Raw genomic sequence first — 20,023 nt, 5'->3', positions numbered from 1 at the left:
AATCTTTGTCCTGGTTGAGGTAAAGCCTAACTGCAGTTCTGGTACTATCACACAGGCATAACAGGCTTGGAAAAAGGGTTACGCTTGTTATTACTTTTTTTTTAAGGGGCTTTTATGCAGTCTTAATATTTTTGTGTTTTTATCTTTATTATATGTATTAGTAGGTATTTGTATTAGTACTGATTATTATAGCTACTGGCTATCACATCACTATTAGACCAGATTCAGATGGCCATATTAAAATTTGTCAGCAGTGCTGAGTGAGGCAGAGATTCATATACAGTACAGACCAAAAGTTTGGACACACCTTCTCATTCAAAGAGTTTTCTTTATTTTCATGACTATGAAGGCATCAAAACTATGAATTAACACATGTGGAATTATATACATAACAAACAAGTGTAAAACAACTGAAAATATGTCATATTTTAGGTTCTTCAAAGTAGCCACCTTTTGCTTTGATTACTGCTTTGCACACTCTTGGCATTCTCTTGATGAGCTTCAAGAGGTAGTCCCCTGAAATGGTTTTCACTTCACAGGTGTGACCTGTCAGGTTTAATAAGTGGGATTTCTTGCCTTATAAATGGGGTTGGGACCATCAGTTGCATTGAGGAGAAGTCAGGTGGATACACAGCTGATAGTCCTACTGAATAGACTGTTAGAATTTGTATTATGGCAAGAAAAAAGCAGCTAAGTAAAGAAAAACGAGTGTTCTTCATTACTTTAAGAAATGAAGGTCAGTCAGTCAGCCGAAAAATTGGGAAAACTTTGAAACTAAGGGCTATTTGACCATGAAGGAGAGTGATGGGGTGCTGCGCCAGATGACCTGGCCTCCACAGTCACCGGACCTGAACCCAATCGAGATGGTTTGGGGTGAGCTGGACCGCAGAGTGAAGGCAAAAGGGCCAACAAGTGCTAAGCATCTCTGGGAACTCCTTCAAGACTGTTGGAAGACCATTTCAGGGGACTACCTCTTGAAGCTCATCAAGAGAATGCCAAGAGTGTGCAAAGTAGTAATCAAAGCAAAAGGTGGCTACTTTGAAGAACATAGAATATGACATATTTTCAGTTGTTTCACACTTGTTTGTTATGTATATAATTCCAAATGTGTTAATTCATAGTTTTGATGCCTTCATAGTCAAGAAAATAAAGAAAACTCTTTGAATGAGAAGGTGTGTCCAAACTTTTGGTCTGTACTGTATCTGTATAGGATATGGACCTGGCGACCGCTGAAGACAGTGGTGTTTAGGTCCGTCTTTCATGAGAAATGGTCCAGAGTTTCTCCCCACAGACTCTTGTCCGAGGTGTGAATAGTACACAGATTAAAAAAAAATATCTGCCTGAATCAGGCTTTATATACAGATGACTGCTAAGATAATACAATATATCTCCGAGAACAGTGATGGCCAGTTCGCAGTGTTCGCCTGCGAACACATGCGGGCTGCCATCACTGTCCGAGAAGTCTTACAATCTCTGATCAGTATTGGCTTGATACTCCCTTTAATTTTTGAAATGCAGTCCTGGGAGCATTGAGGTGAAGATTGCCTTTGTAGATAACTATTGCAGCCAGAACCACTTCCACTCCCATCCTCAACTCAGCTTCTCCTGAGCCACGGAAACACACCAGCAGTGAGTAGTGACATGCTTCTTTAGGGACACATTGTTGCTAGTGCCAGTAATTAGCTGCAGCAGTGCACATTACATTTACAGATAAACACTGGAAGACCAGAGAAGGGAACCATGGAGCTGGAATAGAGCAGTAGGGAGCAGGAAAGTATGGACTTCATAGGTACTGCCTTGTTTTTGCTTTATACTTATGAAATAACATGGCAAATAACTCAACAATAAAAGTTAAGTGTTTTTTAATCAAATGTTTACATGAAGGACAAATGAATATAAAGTATGTGAACACAGAATACATTCATAATCCTGCATAAATCTGCTGCAAAATTGGAGGCAGAAATCCAAGACTGACCCTCGGACTCTGGCTGCCATGGACTAAAATCAGATTTAGTCCCATTCGGTGGTAAAATATACATGACAGTTGCAGATTTCCTAAACCTTTATTGGCTTAGATGGCTTTCTATTACTTTACGTTGTTTTTATTCTGCAAAGCATATAATTAGGAGCATTTTAGAAAATACCGGTTTCTGATCCTGTTGGAGTTATGTAGATATTATTCTAACAAGGGACTTTTTTATGTGCCAGCTGGAGACACACCTAGATGGTTCTATAAAAAGTGTAATGAGCATTTAAGCTGTGCACACTTCCAGTCTTAATTTGTATCACAGAAGGTGAAGACACGCGGATCGTTCACTAAGATGACAAGATGTGCGTTACTTCAAGTTCTTCTCCTCCTGTTATCTGCTCGTTTTGCCTTTTCAGGTAATGTATCCTGGGTGATAGATGAGACTCTGAGTGTCTTTACAAATTCTTTGATTTACTTATTTTCACAGGCAGAATAGCGGACACTCTGGGTTGCTATAAGATTTAATTTAGAAACTGGTATACAGGCTCTTAAAGAGTAGCTCTAGTAGAAAAAAATGACAATGCTGTTAGATTCTCATGTACCTTTGAAAACATGTTATATTAGACGTTTGTGCTTCCAACCTCAATTATCTTAATTCCTCAACAGGTAGTGCCATTATACAGATATACACTATCTCTCTAAGCCTACCAGCCCACATCACACCCCCCGCCTACCCTCACAATGCGAAAGCTGCTTGTTTGAATCAGTGCTGATGCTGCTGTGATTAAAGGACTTTGTTAGCTGTGAAGTTCTCTCTACACATACAAACAGCTTGTAACTCCCTGTTAGAATATGGCAGTTGTTTTACTTGAATCCCCTAATGATCCTCCAATTTCTCACACACTATTGATCTAGCTATCGGAATGGAGGCACGGAACCCCATGAAAACACTACGGAGTGTTTCCATGATTTTCTGTCCGTGCCTCTGCACCTGAACATGTTCTATTTTTTTTTGCGTGGTGGACTAGCCCCCCACCTATCACAGATTTATGACTTATTCTGCCATATAGGTTTCTGATGGTAAAGCCCGATGCATGTAGTCCACTTGTTACTTTATTTTTTTGAAAACCCCAATCCCAACCAAAATTCTAATAAAATATAAGAAAGTGATTTCAGTATGACTACAAGCCCTGAATTCTCATGTCTTCTCACACACAGGTGTCCACACTCATTATTTCTACACGACTATCACCAATGATTTGACTTCCAACATTCCTTATTTTATGATGACAAGGACATTAGATGGCGTCACTCTTTTCTGGTATGACAGTGACAATGAGGTGGTAGAACGTCGAGTGCCATGGTTTAAAAGTCGAAATCAAACATTATTGGATGCAAGTATTTCTTATTATTCAGTACAGAGAAATTGGCAAAACTTTCTACATAACGTTTCAAATGTTTTCAATCACGCAGAAAGTAAGTTCTGTTGAAATAATTCCAGCATGTCATTGTCATGCTCTTTTATGGAAACTGTCAAAAGTTTTTTAGGCTTTTGTCAGTTAAAAAAAAAATGTTTATACTCTACAGAGTCACATACTCAGGCTGTTCCCAGGTACTTGTAATTCTGCACACAGGTGCTAAGCAGCAAATGTACACGTCTGGCCAGGGATCCAAGATAAAAAAACATGTGACTCTCTTTGGAACCAATTATTATCCACTGGGGTCTATTTTTTTTAAATTCAAATCCTACTAGACTTTCTTGATGATATAGGGGAGGGACCTCGAGAATAATTTCCATTGCTGGGCCCAAGGAACCCCAGTTCGAAACAGCATCCGGCGTATGTGCAGATACATGGGATTCTGCTTCCTGTATCTTCACATTACGAGATGTATCCATTAGCCATTCAGTATCTGAATTACAGGTATTCAGGAACGGCCTGCTTTACTGTAGATTCAGAGATACTTGAATAAATAGGCTTAAACATTGGCTTGGCCATGGGAAAATGACCTACCCCCTTAACCCTTTCGCTACTAGCACCATCCATGTACGGCACTGGAGCAATGGGTAAACAGGCTGTTTTAAAGAGCAGAGGCCGATTGAGGTCATTAAAGCCTTTAGATGCCGTGATCACAGCATCTAAACCTTGAAAAACCCGGAAGCGCAGGCCTGGCCGCAGGATGCAGACAATTGACTTTAATACGCTGGGTCTCTCTGGGGAAACCCAGCGTATTGTAGCTGCAATTCTTATGTTGGCCAGCAGGTGGCAGGCAAATTTAAGAAATGAGCAATTCACATATTAACATGCTCCTGTATGCAGTGTGGTAATACTGAATAATAAAAAAAACCTAATATTTAGCGCTGGCTACTAAAACAAAAAACAAAAAATAAAATTTAAATCACCCCCCTTTCCATAGAATATAGAAAATACAGTATTTAGATATATAAAACCTATGTGGTATCTTTGTAATCGCACTGACCCAGAGAATGAAAGGCACAGGTCAGCCCCAAAGGGAATGCCGTACAGAACCCGTAAAACGGTGTAGGAATAGCATTTTTTTTCCAATTCTATCCCATTTGGAATTTTTTCCCACTTTCCACTATATTGCATGCCATATGGTGGCATTAGAAAGTACAAATTGTCCCGCAAAAAACAAGACATTATATGGATATGTGAACGGAAAAATAAAGAAGTTATGGCTCCAGGGAGATAGGGGAGATAAATAAAAACAAATATCTATTCTGGTGGTTTGATGATCACGCTGCAAAGCTTTGATAATTGCACTGAAGAATTCCCTTTGACCATTTGATGCATAAAGTACAGTATATTAGAATATTGCATTTTACAATTAATGGACTAGACATAAGCCCTCTGTTTTCATCCATAGACTCCTTTTCTACATCTTTTTCCCATTTCTAGGATACCACGTTCTGCAGATATTACAAGGGTGTACGCTCTATGATAATGGCACATTCCAGGCTGCATTCACTTTGCGCTATGACGGAAAACCATTAATGTCTTTCAACGTGGAGACTGCGAGATTGATAGCAGAGTCTCCGGAAGCTGAGGAATTTGTAGAAAACTTTAATTCTAATGCAACTATATTACAAGAAAACAAATTTATTTTGCTGAATATGTGTACGCCACACATAACGGAACTGCTGTCATTGGGAAACTGCACATTTAACAGGAAAGGTACAGCATGCTTACATGGGTGAGATTGTACAGAAGACTATGAATGACTTCTTGTAGGTTTCTCTTTTATGTCCATATCATTTCTGCCTGTAAATGTCAGTGCCTATCATTAGCCCTTTCATGACCAGGCCTGAATGTCCAGGCAACTTTTTGTGATTTTGTGCACGTGGTGGTTTAGTGACCCTAACTTTTTTTATTTCTTTGACTACCAAAATAATTTTTGCAATTTTTCTTTACTTGACACTTAAGACTTTTTATTGGGAAGTTTTTCTTTAGAGATTTTTTCTTTTTTTAGGTTTAATTTGGAGGAAAACCGCTAATTCTTATTAAAAAAAGTAATTATTTATAATTATAGCTTTTTATTTCTTAAATCTTAAATTAATTATTGCAATGGGTTCCCTATTTTGTGACAATCGTTTTGATATATAACATGTATAGGTTTGATTGAACGGGGCAACTATGGTGACGGTTTCCGTTGGCTACTGCGTTTTAAAAAAAAATTCTTTGTATTTTTTCTTTTTTTTAATTATATTTTAATTTATTTTTGGCACAAAACATGTCCCCCAGGAGGTCGTTAAAATAGACCTCTGGAGGACACTGACTATTTATATTTCACTTTTTTTTTTCCACTGTTTCCACTGTAACTGGGGCATCCACAGGAACCCCAGTTACGGGGAAAACAGACCCCCGTGGGGGCATTACACACAGGCAATGTTGATCAGGGTCTGCTTAGACCCTGCAGCTCTGCTCCTGCCCTGAGACACCCGGCGATCACGTGACCACCAGGACTAACAGAGGAAGTGGCTCGGCCGCTTCCTGCTCTCCCCTCTGCGCTCCTGCATCGATCTGCTGCTGGCACAGGAGAAGGCAGAAGTGGTAAAATAACGCTCCTGTCTTATCCTCAGGGTACCCGCTGTGCCTGTCAGCCGGGACCCAACCTGCTAGATTGCAGGAGCTTTAATGATCCGCGCTAGGATTAAAGCGCTGCCTGCACGTGTATATATGTGCTATCTGCACGGGGCATGTGCAGATAGAACGTATATACACAAAGGGGAGTCGGGAAGGGGTTAACAATGATGTCAAAATTAGGCCAACTGTTTCTCACTTTTGTTTCTTTCTTGTGCAAAAAATACAACTTGTTTAAAATGTTTTCTTGTTGTTTAATATTGATGACCTATCCTCAGGATAAGTCATCAATATCTAATGAGTGAGGGGTCTGACTCCAGGCACCCCCGCCGATGTTTGACGAGCTTATGACACCACTTTTATGCTGGTGTCACACATAGGTTTTTGGAAAAGTTTTTTATGCAGTTTTTTTTATCAAAATCCAGAAACGGATTCCAGCAGGAGGGGGAAACATGAGGTTTCACTCATTTGTGGTGAAATTTTCAGACAGAAAATCTACAATGTAAAGACATCCCCCATGTTATCTATTGGAACCCAAAAGTGTCAATCCACATCGTAAGGCCACTTTCAAACGAGCGAGTTGCACACTCCGGACTCTCTGCGTGAGTATAAGACAGCTCCCGTCCTGAACTTCCAGCAACGCCGGGGTCATATAGTATTATATTGATTTATGATGCTATGTAACCCTTTCAGTTCTGGAATGTATTAGATAACAGTGACAGCATTAGGTCAGTGTTACACAATACATTTCAGACCTCTAAGGGTTACATAGCATCATAAATCAATATAATGCTACTGTATGTGACCCCGTCAGTGCTGGAAGTTCAGGCCGGGTGCTGCGCTGTGAGTCCACAGCGTGACACTCGCTCGTCTGAAAGCGGCCTAAATAATAATTTGATGCTAATTTTCTTATGCTAAATGTATCATTTAATTTCAATGAGGGATGTAATCTGCACAGAAATCCCCAAAATAATTTACCAAGAAATCCCCATATTCTGCATGAAACAATCTGCCCTAAAATCCACAACTTTGTAAAAATCGGATTTTCTGGCTGAAAGTTCCAACACCTGTGAGTGAAGTCTAAGTCCTTCCTTTATATTTTTAATACCCTTCTAACTGTATCAAAAACCGTACCATAAAATGCCACAAAAACCTATGTGTGACACCAGGTTTAGGACAATTTCACACAAATGTATTATGGGAGAATTTTTGCACCTGTATTAGCACCTGAGGGTCGAAGCCTGTTCATGGTCTACTGCCCCAAAATATCTATACCATAGATCCCTGTGATTATTTGTGTTCAGGTCAGTAGACCTGTGGTTGGACTAGGCCACTTGGCTCTTGTAAAACTGACCTTAGGGTGTGTTCACATGGGCAGGTACCATGCGGTTAGAAAGCACTGTGTCACTTTAACAGATATGCCTCACATGTTACATGTCCATGTATATTCCTGTTATTATTTGTAAAAATATTGAGGGAGGACTTAATCACAAAGCTAATTTTTGAAGTCCGTTTTTCTTTTGTTTGCATTGGAATAATTTGCGCCAAATGTATCGTGATGTTGCGTGATGGATAAATTTGGCTTATTTTTAAGCAGGACACTTACTCCAGCAACCAGTGAGTCTTGGTCTGGTGGATTAAAGTCTTCCAGGAGCCACTGCACTGTGAAAATATTTAACCATCCAAATCTTCCCCTGGCAAAATTAGCTGCATGTTGGGGTCCTTTCAGACAAACCCACGACGATCAGCTGATCCCCCCCGAGGCTCTCTTGTTAAAGGTGACATGACAAAATCATCAAACTCCTAATCACAAACTCTTGTTTTATCTCCTGCAGAGGCTCCAGTTGTGAAAGTGACTCAGGTCCCTAAAGAGAATGCTGGAGTTAAGCTCTACTGTCGAGCATATGGACATTACCCCAAGGACATCTTCATAATGTGGTACAAGAACGGACACCAGATAAGTGAGATGATGATGGAAAAGCTGACCCTGCCACTTCCTGACTTGACATATCTGACCTCATTATCTTTCAATGTTTCGGCTGTGGCTGATGATGTTTATACCTGTAAGGTCAACCACAGTAGTATGCTGCTGAATTTCACACAAGATCTAAGTAAGTGGAATAAAATTTTGTAGAACTTTACAACTCTACTTTACTACTCTAAAACTACTTTTAGAGAATTAGTGCTCATCCTCATGCAGACAGATTTCCACTGGCAATTAATTTTTTGGGTCTATGTATCCCTTCAATCTATATTTATGCAATCTCCATGGAGATTAGTGTTGAGCAAATGGAAGTTAAACAAATTGAATTTGATCCGAATTTCAGGAAAAATGTGATTTGCCACGAATTCGAATTTCCTCGCGCTTCGTGGTAACACATTTTTTTTTCTAAAATGGCAGCTATACGTGCTACAAAGTACAACTAAAAACCTATGGATGTGGTTTGACCCATGATGCCCTGCAGCCAGCTAATCAGCAGATAGCCATCCCCTATAAAAGCCTCATCCCGCCCGGTCTCCATTTTACTGTGAGCTGAGCACAGGGAGAGACGTGACAAGTGCTAGGGACAGTGATTAACAAAGCTTTTAATTGTACAGTATTGGATAGCGACAGCATAGGGAGATCGTAGGGAGAGTTTTCAGACACTGTAGGGAAAGCATAGTTAGACTGCCGGGACAGTGCAGGCTCCGTGTAATCGCCTTGTTCATCTTGTTCATCTGCTGAACCATTTATACTTAATTTGTTCTGTTATACATAGACTGTGACGAAAGCACCTTTATCACTGGGAGTTAGAGAGGCCTGCTTGCCAGCCTCTTGCCCTGTGACTATGGCCCCTGGGACACTATTAGGGCATATTGGATTTCAAAGGCTTTGTTTCTGCCCTGTGGACTTTTTACTGGAACTATTTGGGGCATGTGACCATGTGCACGGTGGGGCAAAAATAAGACTTCCAGGAAATTCCTGAACCCCTGAACCAATCTGGGTGATTTTTGGATAGGTTGTTCACCCAGATCGAGGCTATCAGGGGATGTAACTTTTATGGGGATATTGTCACGGCTGAGGATGGGGGAAATCCTCTATGGATATGGCAGGTGAACAAGGAGTTCCACCTACCTGCCACAGCCTTGCTGATTGGATTCCTGTGCTGGCAGGGTGCAGATCAACACGCATCCCCACACAGGGACCCAGATCCATAGCTGCACAAAAACACAAGGAAACGTCAAATAGACATCACACATAACTAGACATAAACTTAAATGTGACATTATGGTTATGACCACAGGGGTGGCTCTCACTGGCAGGTAGAAAACACAGGAGGCTGCTCCAGCTAAACATGGCTGAAGCAACCTGCAGACCTGGGAAAACAGTGAGGCTTTATAGGTCAAGAAGCCACACCCCACAGTCGGACACACCCAGTGAAACGCACACACACTGGGAAGGGAGTTAACCCTTCCAGCACCAAAGAAGGGAAACACACACTTAAAAGGAGAAGTGTCCAAACAACACACACACTGTGGCTGTTGCCGCAGGCAACGACATGGGTGGCACTCATGTCCTGGGAGTCAGCCCGAAGGCCGGGACACTGCCACCACATGTACACACTATACAAAACGTTGCTGCGAGCAGCCACAGTGAAGGGAAATGTCCCAGTGCACACGTAACATAAAACACAGTGCACACCATACATACATACACACACACCTAACAAAGCGGTAGCTAGGTGTAACCGCATGAAGATGCCGCAAGCTGCCTAGCACCAGCTCAGGCTGCTAACTGCGACCATCTCCAACCACTTGTTGCCCGCGGCAACCACAAGTGAGGCAACACACAAGCAGCCCTCACCTGTGGTTGAACAACCAAAAACAAACAGCAGGCAACCGCTTGCGGTTAAGGAGTCACGGTCATGGCCATGGCCGTGACAGATATGTGGTGTTTTGGGGTGTTTTCTGTAGTTGGAAAACATGTGTATTTTATGCTTGTGAGTAATTAAGTCCATTGTGTTTGTTAAATATGTCACAGGCAATGCCATTGTGTTGTTAATTGCGTCACAAACAATGCCTATTCTGGTATTGATTGCGTCACAGACAATGGCATTGTTTTTGTTGAATGTATAGTTTTTGTGTTTAAACTGTAAAACGGTAAATGATTGGCTGCTATGTTATGTCCTCAGTTCCCAACCAGGTCCACGGGGGTGGTACCCTTGTTGGAAAATGTGTATAAGAGGCAATGCTTGTGTGGTCAATAAAGAGTTCCTGTTTTGGCTTTAACATAGAGCCTCGTCTCATGTGTGTGGGGATTGCTATACGCTGTATACTCCCCTGGCTATAACCCCTAGCTCTTGTAAGAGCTGTTCCTGTTCCTTGTTCCTGTGGTGGTTACGGTGTTGAGCGGAGTGGATCCCTCGGGAAGCACCAGGAGCATCCATCAACGGAGGTACCCAGTCGGGGTGCCAGGAGATCTGTTACATAAACTTATGGTGCATCAGGCGGTCTAATTTATAGGAGTCTTTACCTAGTTCATCTGCTGCGCCATTAATAATTAATCTTCTCTTTTATACTTGCAACAGGTGGTCTAATGTGTAGGTGCGTTTATCTAGTTCATTTGCTGTGCCATTTATACTTAATTTGTTCTATTATACATAGACTTACTGTGCATCAGACAGTCTCAACAGGCGGTCTAATATAGAGGCAAGTTTACCTAGTTCATCTGCTTTGCCATGAAAGAGGTTATCCAACCCCTATAATTACCCCCCCCCCCCCCAATGCTCAGGCCCCTCATATAGGTTATACACTGCTCAAAAAAATAAAGGGAACACAAAAATAACACATCCTAGATCTGAATTAATTAAATATTCTTCTGAAATACTTTGTTCTTTACATAGTTGAATGTGCTGACAACAAAATCACACAAAAATTTAAAAATGGAAATCAAATTTTTCAACCCATGGAGGTCTGCATTTGGAGTCACACTCAAAATTAAAGTGGAAAAACACACTACAGGCCGATCCAACTTTGATGTAATGTCCTTAAAACAAGTCAAAATGAGGCTCAGTAGTGTGTGTGGCCTCCACGTGCCTGTATGACCTCCCTACAACGCCTGTGCATGCTCCTGATGAGGTGGCGGACGGTCTCCTGAGGGATCTCCTCCCAGACCTGCACTAAAGCATCTGCCAACTCCTGGACAGTCTGTGGTGCAACGTGACGTTGGTGGATAGAGCGAGACATGATGTCCCAGATGTGCTCAATTGGATTCAGGTCTGGGGAACGGGCGGGCCAGTCCATAGCATCAATGCCTTTGTCTTGCAGGAACTGCTGACACACTCCAGCCACATGAGGTCTAGCATTGTCTTGCATTAGGAGGAACCCAGGGCCAACAGCACCAGCATATGGTCTCACAAGGGGTCTGAGGATCTCATCTCGGTACCTAATGGCAGTCAGGCTACCTCTGGCGAGCACATGGAGGGCTGTGCGGCCCTCCAAAGAAATGCCACCCCACACCATTACTGACCCAATGCCAAACCGGTCATGCTGGAGGATGTTGCAGGCAGCAGAACGTTCTCCACGGCGTCTCAAGACTCTGTCACGTCTGTCACATGTGCTCAGTGTGAACCTGCTTTCATCTGTGAAAAGCACAGGGCGCCAGTGGCGAATGTGCCATTCTTGGTGTTCTCTGGCAAATGCCAAACGTCCTGCATGGTGTTGGGCTGTAAGCACAACCCCCACCTGTGGACGTCGGGCCCTCATATCACCCTCATGGAGTCTGTTTCTGACCGTTTGAGCAGACACATGCACATTTGTGGCCTGCTGGAGGTCATTTTGCAGGGCTCTGGCAGTGCTCCTCCTGTTCCTCCTTGCACAAAGGCGGAGGTAGCGGTCCTGCTGCTGGGTTGTTGCCCTCCTACGGCCTCCTCCACATCTCCCGATGTACTGGCCTGTCTCCTGGTAGCGCCTCCATGCTCTGGACACTACGCTGACAGACACAGCAAACCTTCTTGCCACAGCTCGCATTGATGTGCCGTCCTGGATAAGCTGCACTACCTGAGCCACTTGTGTGGGTTGTAGACTCCGTCTCATGCTACCACTAGAGTGAAAGCACCGCCAGCATTCAAAAGTGACCAAAACATCAGCCAGGAAGCATAGGAACTGAGAAGTGGTCTGTGATCACCACCTGGAGAACCACTCCTTTATTGGGGGTGTCTTGCTAATTGCCTATAATTTCCACCTGTTGTCTATCCCATTTGCACAACAGCATGTGAAATTGATTGTCACTCAGTGTTGCTTCCTAAGTGAACAGTTTGATTTCACAGAAGTGTGATTGACTTGGAGTTACATTGTGTTGTTCAAGTGTTCCCTTTATTTTTTTGAGCAGTGTACTTACCCTGCTCCCCGACATCCGCGTCACTTCTGATCTCCGCACGGCCACCGCTGCATTTCCCTGTTGTATGGATCAAAACATCCGGGGACAGGGGGAGCAGCCAATAGCAGGCTGCGACGAGGACGAGCCTCCCTAGCATCGTGGGTGATGCAACTTTTCCTGCCTGACCAGTAGTGTGGCTTCAGAGCAAGTGCAGCGGGGCATAGTTACCCCAAGTAGAACTTGCCTTTGAACACAAAAATTTGAGAGACTAACCATTATAAAGATGAATCAGGCCTGGATCAACCAGGATTTCTAGACACCGCTGCCTGATACAACAGACTAGATCATTCTGGCAGTAATTATCTGACTGTAGTGTGCCGCCACACTGGAACATTGTGACAAATGGCCCATTACATCTGCCCACCTGCTGCTGCTGCCACTATTCTGATGCTGTCACCCGCCTGATGCCACACACCATCTGCCCCTACTGTGATCTGCCACCATCTTGTTCTGTTACTGCCACTGCTATTGCCCTCTCTCTCCCCACTCTCTTCTCGGGCCACTATTGTGACTCTTCATGCTGTTGCCAACCTCATCTGTAAATTACAGAACAGGACCTATTCTGCTTTGCATTGCGGACTAGAATAGTCATTTCTATTGATGTAAGTGAGAAAAATTGGAAATGCACACAGAAAGTATCTGTATTTTGTGACTCCTTTGTCTGACACTGTCGTGTTCATGAAGCCTAAGATGCTAAAAGTTTTACTCTCCATCGCATAATTTTAGGTGTATACATTGAAGCATTCATGATAGATGTAAAAAAAAATTAATACAGTCATAGCATTTTCTGTGTTCTGTTTTCATTTCTTTTTTTTTGCAGGAATTTCAGGTGATTTTGAAAGTCTAAGCAGCACTTCTTCGAATCCATCTACTGGGGCGGTGATTGCTATCTGCCTGGCCATCATCCTGGCCATCACTATCATTGTGTTTAGCTCAGTATCATTTTTAAAAAGGAGAAGACAATGATATCTGTCATTTCAAGGAAATGTATCGAGTAAGAGATCCTATTACATTACCTGACATGGAGCTGCAACAATCCCCGATATAACAATTCGCCATTCCACTGGTCAATTAGAACTGCTTGGGGGAGAAACAATAGATGCTATAATCGTTTGTCCTCTGACACTTTATATATTGTTGGAAATGCAGCAGAGCGGTGCCGCGGCATGGGGCTCCCTTAAAGGGAAAGTGTTTTTTGTGACGCCAGTTGCATTTCAGCAACGAGGGACTGGGTCCCCCTTTTAGTAGGTGTAGTGGTACCCAGGATAGGAATGACAGAGTGGTGTAAGGGTGGCCTAATGTCCCTTGGTGGTGTTGCATGTGTCACGGTGCTCCTACCTGGATATGCTGGAACCCCAAGCGTGGCCGTCCGCTGCAGTGAAAAGGGTAGTTGGGAAGGGGATAATGAAATGAATTGAGTACAGACTTGATATAACATTGAACAGTAGCTTTACTTGAATAAACTTGCATCAGAAACAATCTTCAAGCCCTATCTTGGTCATCAGCAGGTTTTGGCTTAACTTTTGGCAGGAAAACACATTTGGCTCTGCTACATCTGTCACTCTGACTCTGCTGTGCTAGCAGGGTTAAATAGAAACTTGTCCTTTCTGCTGTACTTTTCTTTCTGTAGTCTGACTCTCTTTCTTTATCTTTATCCAGGGAACTTTTCCTCCTGGCTTCTCTGAGGCTCTTAGCGCTTTTCTCTTGTTCCAGCAGAGCTGATGGTGCTCTGCTGGCCTAGGCAGGGCTCCCCCAGAAGGGAAGAACTCCCTCCTGCACAACCTCCCTCTTGCAGGGGGTGGACTACACACCACCTCTCCCCTAGGAGGGGAAGGCTAGACTCTCTACTGCACACAACCTCTCCCCTAGGAGGGCAAGGCTAGACTGGCCTTCACTAACTAACTAGACTCCTCCCTATCTAGAGAGGGCTAGAATGGACAAAAAGATTCCATTCTATATAAACTAGCTCTGCCAACATTGCCGCCATCTGCTGGTGAACCAGGCACATCAGGGGCGTAACTATAGGGGAAGCAGGGGAAGCGGCTGCTTTGGGGCCCTGACCCAGAAGGGGCCTATCCAGGAGGAGGACTAAAGGATTTGGTCAGGGCCCCCTCAACAGTATTACACAATTAAATTATATACAGTGACAGTATAGACAGTGTATAAAACTGAAGGAACAGCTGCCGGGCCTGTTCTGAGAGAGCGATCTGTACAAGCCACAGGAATGGGGGCGGCATGAAAGGAAGGGGTTGCTGAAAAATTGCTGGGGGAGGGGGGCTCCATTCAAAAATTGCTGTGGGGCCCAGTCATTTCTAGTTACACCACTGAGGCACATTACATTATAATACAACAGTTGCATAAGAATAAGTACACATTGTGCAGGATCTGGAATAAATACACATGATGCCATTAGATCAACCATAAGAGATGGTGATGGGGCAAAAATAATGGTAATGCCCTCTTGTGGGGCGTTACATTCCCCCTTACTTAAGAGGCAAGCTGTCCTCGGCTTGTGCTTAGGGTAAGAAAAGAATATGCTTCAGGGGTACCAAATAAAAGTTAAGGTGCTGTATGAGAATACTGACATACTAACATTTAAGACGGCTACCTCTAGGTTCCTGCCCGTATGAGTAGGGTGTCCATTCACAGTTTGCCCTCTTGTTAATAACCTGTGAACCAAGTAAGACTGCACAAAGTGCTCAAATGCTCCTGTGTGGATATCGAGCCATAGCACCACTGGAAGCGTGGGGGGTGTCATTTACTGTAGTCCCTCCACGATGCTATGAGACACCCTAAAACAGAAGGGTGGCTTTATCCTGTAATCCCTTCCTCGCACCATGCTTTACGCTTCGTCACCTTGATGACTGAACAGGTAGCTACACATGAATTTCCTTAAGGCTGCATAAGGCCTTAGGACATTGACATTTGGGAAAGGGAGGAACCGGACTTCTCCCAAAACTCCCACAAGAGCCCTACCCTCTAAACACACATATTATTAGCGGGTTACCCTTGACGGTGTTAGATCTGCTTGTGATGTAACCACTTGGTTCTTCCTGTGTCGCACTAGACCTAGGCTTGCTAGCTAACACAAGGTCACATAAGAACCATTAGTTTTAAATGTCCTCAGAGGCAGTCCATAATGAGCAAGGCGATGTTAGACCTGCTTGGAACGTATATTAACGTACTCAGAGGCAGTCTATAATAACTAAGCAATACAGTGCTATCTGGTGACCTGAATAAAGTGCAAAATCCATACAATAATGCATATAGAGCCACATTGCTGTACCTGAAAAAAGAATACACACAATGGGCACAGTATTCTTGAATGTTGCTGAAAATGGAAAAATATTAGTGCAAATATTTAATGAAGGCACATTTTTAATGCAATCAGATACAGTGCAATAAATCACTTTAGAGTCCATTTATTTATATTTGAAGGTAAAGTGCAACGAATTGGAACCTTAAGTGCAACAAAGACTCTGAAAGGCAAAAAGAGTCCTTTGTAATCCATAGGAACAAGATAACGTCACTGTTGGAAATCCATATGAGGCAATATTTGTAATCCAATGCTGAAAAAAGAATAGTAGGAATAGCTGACTCCAATGTGACAGGGAACAGGTGCTCAAGTCCAAATGGCTGTATCACTCATACAGAGGAAAATTTTGCAAATAGTAGTATATGCGGACTGGCACTCTGTATGTGTGGTTACAAATACAGTATACAATAGTAAAGGGATCACACTAATTTAATAAATGAAAAGATATGTCACGAATCAATAAAACACTATAGAAACATTATAAAACATCAGATAAACTTCAAATATACGTCAAATAAACGCATTCATGCTGGCACAAATTACAATATTGGATATAGAAAAACAAGCAAAAATGCTAAGTTCCTTGTGAAGGTATATAAAGATTGGTTCCTTCTGAATTGGACTATCAAAAATTATTTTGTGTTATTTTGCTAGTTAACATAAAGTGCATTTAATAGTGCTGTTTAATCGTATGATTATAGCTTGTTGTAGACTCAAGTGTCCTTAATAGGAAAAAATGGTCTTAAATATAGTTCCTGTAAAATGTCCAGGTCCAGTAGCTGCAAGCGGTAATAGGTCAAGTGCTGCTTTGTACTATATCAGAAGGGTATACAGGTCTTACCTGCTTCCAGATAGATTGCGGTTTAATGTGTCCAAAGATGCGGCATTACATACCCGATATGAAGATTGCTGCTATACGCACTCTTCCACGCTGTTCAGACAAACGCCGGCATATCACCTGGTCTGTGACGGAAATCTGGCTTGTATCTCGCAGCGGAGTATCGCGGGAACTGGTGCCGAAGGTAGGATCCGAAAGTTTTACTTTATTTGGAGCGCTCCAATCTTTCGAGAAATATTTTCGACAGATTATAAATCATCCGTATAGAGGCCTCTTCTCAGTCCGGTGGGAGTTCTAAGCTGTTCACGCCAGACGCGTTTCGGGGACCTCTTACCCCTTCCTCAGTGGCAGCTTTTCTCCCATTTTTTAAACTGGCTATTTATAGACCGCCCAAAACAGCCCAAATCATGGTGCGGATTTGACAGCCAAAGATTCGGTTCTATTTTTGTTCATGCGGTTTTGTTGTGTTTTTTTCGCTACTTATGCGTTTTCTTGTTGTAATGTGTATTATGATAAGAACTATCTGACCCATAAAAAATAAATATGGCATTTGATTGCTTTGATTAAAAATTTGATAAAAATGTTATATATAACAATATAATATATAAAAAAATATATATAAAAAGACACAATAAAATGCTAATAAGGCTACTTTCACACTAGCGTTCGGAGCGGATCCGTCTGATGTTTCATCAGACGGATCCGCTCCTATAATGCAGACGTTTGTATCCGTTCAGAACGGATGCGTCTGCATTAAAACTTAGAAAATTTTCTAAGTATGAAAGTAGCCTGAGCGGATCCGTTCAGACTTTACATTGAAAGTCAATGGGGAACGGATCCGCTTGAAGATTGAGCCATATAGTGTCATCTTCAAGCGGATCCGTCCCCATTGACTTACATTGTAAGTGTGGACGGATCCGCTCGCCTCCGCACGGCCAGGCGGACACCCGAACGCTGCAAGCAGCGTTCAGGTGTCCGCTCACTGAGCGGAGCGGAGGCTGAACGCTGGCAGGCGGAAGCATTCTCAGTGGATCCGCCTCCACTGAGAATGCATTGGGGCCAGACGGATGCGTTCGGGGCCGCTCGTGAGCCCCTTCAAACGGTGCGCACGAGCGGACACCCGAACGCTCGTGTGAAAGTAGCCTGAAATACCATAATGGAACACAGATAAAATGGTATTCATACATATACTAAATATTACAAAACTCCTGATATAATATATCCAATTCAATATAAGAGAATGCTTGATTCGAATTGAATATTTGTAATCCATGGGAAACAATGTCACTTGTAATCCAAATGAGGTAGCAAAAGTCATTTGTAATCCACATAAGGCAATAATTTCATTTGTAATCCACATGGGTAGCAATATAATATATAGCAGCACAGGTCATGAGAACCATTAGGCAAAGAGGCTCCCAAATAACCTGAAAAGGGGGAAAAATGAAGAAATTGGCACTGTCACGTGCAACTGGGATTTAAATGAAGATGGGGGGAGTCCTAACTCTCATGGCCATCCAGGTCAGGGCTAAAACAAGGGGCAACCTGCAACATAACATGGGTCAACAAGTTCTCACCCTTCAGACGCAGTTCACGTTGTGGCTCCCAAATGTCACTGTTACTTGAAAGATGAGGCTGGAAGTCTTCCTCCTGGGTCCCACAGTTGAGGGCGCAAAAGTCCTTCTTTAAGCTGAGCAATGTGCTCATCGCTGTCACTGTTAGCGCTGGTGCCCTCAGCAGCTATAACTCCGGCAGAAACTTCATCTGCAATCGCCTGGTGACATCCTGTGGCAGAACTTGGAACTGCAGCTTCGCCTCCCGCTGGAGGATCCTCTGTAAGTTTTCTCTTTTTCCTTGTAGGTGACAGATGCTCTGGTCAGCAATAAAGCATGAAACCTTGGTCCTTCATAGCAAGAATTTCTGCATTCAATGGGGGTTCCGGAGTGCATGGCACAGTATCAGTGAACTCCTCACCGGTGGATAGGTCGCTTTCAGTGTTTAGAGGATCTGGTAGTGTCATACCAGGTGTGCTGTCTTCAGAAGACAACAGGCGGTTGAGAGGAAATCTTGGCTTCCTGCAATTCCCTTTCTCTGCGCTCTTTTTCCTCCACAATTTCTCTATATGTTTTTATTCTGTTTCTTCTTGCTGTCAAGTCATCTTCTCCACTAAGCATTCTCTCCATCGTTTTCCTTTCTTCTTCTCTCTTTACCAAGTCCTGTAATGCACTCCACCTGTGGGCCTTCCATCAGGCAAGGTCATCCTGCCACGTGTCATCCTGCTCTCTGGGGGGTGAATCGTGCACTGCTCTTTTTTGACTGTGCAGGGACATACACGCTTGCGGAGGAAGTGTTGGGGGTGCTGGCAAACCTGGTATAAGGGGCTCTGGCTCTGGTTGGGGTTTCTCTCTGAACCGGAGCACGCCATCGGCTGACTCCTGGAGACAGCGCACTCTGCCTGTGGCCTTGGGATCATCTGGCCATTCCCCAGGTGCGGTCAGGGGCACTAGGGGTTTAGGTAGGCAGACCACCACAACAGCAAAGGGGCCCTGAAGAGACTCCCAGGGAGGTATATTCCACCTGCTCTCCCTTGTACAGGCTATATTGGGCCTGCGGCAGGTACGGCCGTTTCACTGACCGTCTGTTAACAAAAAGTTCCGTCCCCCGACCAGTTATCCTGAATAAACCCTGTACCTCTTTCCACATTGAACGACAGGACGGTTCCGGTCTGCCTCTCCAGCATCGGGTCGTGGGGCAGAGGTCGATCGATGATCCGGAGGACCCAATCTTCAATGGCCTTTCGGTACTCCCAGGCGTCAGTGGCGTGGGCCGTCACTCTTCAGGGCACCATAGGGTTAAGCGTGTCAACGGGCTTGTTCTGGTCGGGTGGTTCACTCTCTCCGCGTTGATCACTCCTGCTGGGCGGTGGAGTGGGATCCCCGGCCGCCTCCGCAACGCCCTCCAGCGCGGGGGATGCAGGCTTCTCCGTACCTGATCCACGGACAAGTTGTGAGAGCCGGATCTCCTCCACGGCTCCCTTTAGGTCTGCAAGGTCCTCTCCGCAAAGTATCTCTTCCCAATTGGACCTCGGGGCAGTCTCCTTCGGGTGTGGCTCAGTCGCCATCTTGCTGTCTTCTGCTCTGACTTGAACTGGTGAAGAAGGAGAAGCTATAGGGGTGGAGCTTCCCTTTCCCCCCTTTGAACAGTAACATCGCTCCCGGTGGGCTGGGCTAGACTTTCCCGCTCTGACTGGGGGCGTTCCTGAAGTTTCCCGCTTTAGCTGGGCATGAAGAAGATGCGCCACACCATGTAAAAATGTTGGTATCACAGTGCTCCTACCTGGATATGCTGGAACCCCAAGCGTGGCTGTCCGCTGCAGTAAAAA

At 43.8% G+C, this 20,023-nt stretch overlaps 1 protein-coding gene across 1 annotated transcript; it reads left to right on the top strand.

Annotated features, from left to right (window-relative positions):
- Positions 1–2,264: 2,264 nt before the first annotated feature.
- On the top strand, positions 2,265–14,477 carry LOC120977447 (major histocompatibility complex class I-related gene protein-like). The gene is made up of 5 exons (XM_040405412.1): positions 2,265–2,385; positions 3,188–3,445; positions 4,888–5,163; positions 7,905–8,180; positions 13,308–14,477. Exons 1-5 carry the CDS (start codon positions 2,322–2,324, stop codon positions 13,451–13,453), a joined length of 1,020 nt encoding a protein of 339 aa, XP_040261346.1. The 5' UTR covers positions 2,265–2,321; the 3' UTR covers positions 13,454–14,477.
- The last annotated feature ends 5,546 nt before the right edge of the window (positions 14,478–20,023 follow it).

This window comes from Bufo bufo, chromosome 8 (genome assembly GCF_905171765.1).
Source record: "Bufo bufo chromosome 8, aBufBuf1.1, whole genome shotgun sequence".
Classification (NCBI taxonomy): Eukaryota; Metazoa; Chordata; class Amphibia; order Anura; family Bufonidae; genus Bufo; species Bufo bufo.
The sequence above is the reverse complement of the archived record's forward strand: the minus strand, read 5'-3'. Positions and strand labels throughout refer to the sequence as shown.

Coding starts and splice junctions, on each gene's coding strand:
- LOC120977447 (XM_040405412.1), top strand. CDS start 2,322: ATGACAAGATGTGCGTTACTTCAAGTTCTTCTCCTCCTGTTATCTGCT. Junction 2,386..3,187: donor TGCTCGTTTTGCCTTTTCAG/GTAATGTATCCT, acceptor TCTCACACACAG/GTGTCCACACTCATTATTTC. Junction 5,164..7,904: donor CTGCACATTTAACAGGAAAG/GTACAGCATGCT, acceptor TATCTCCTGCAG/AGGCTCCAGTTGTGAAAGTG.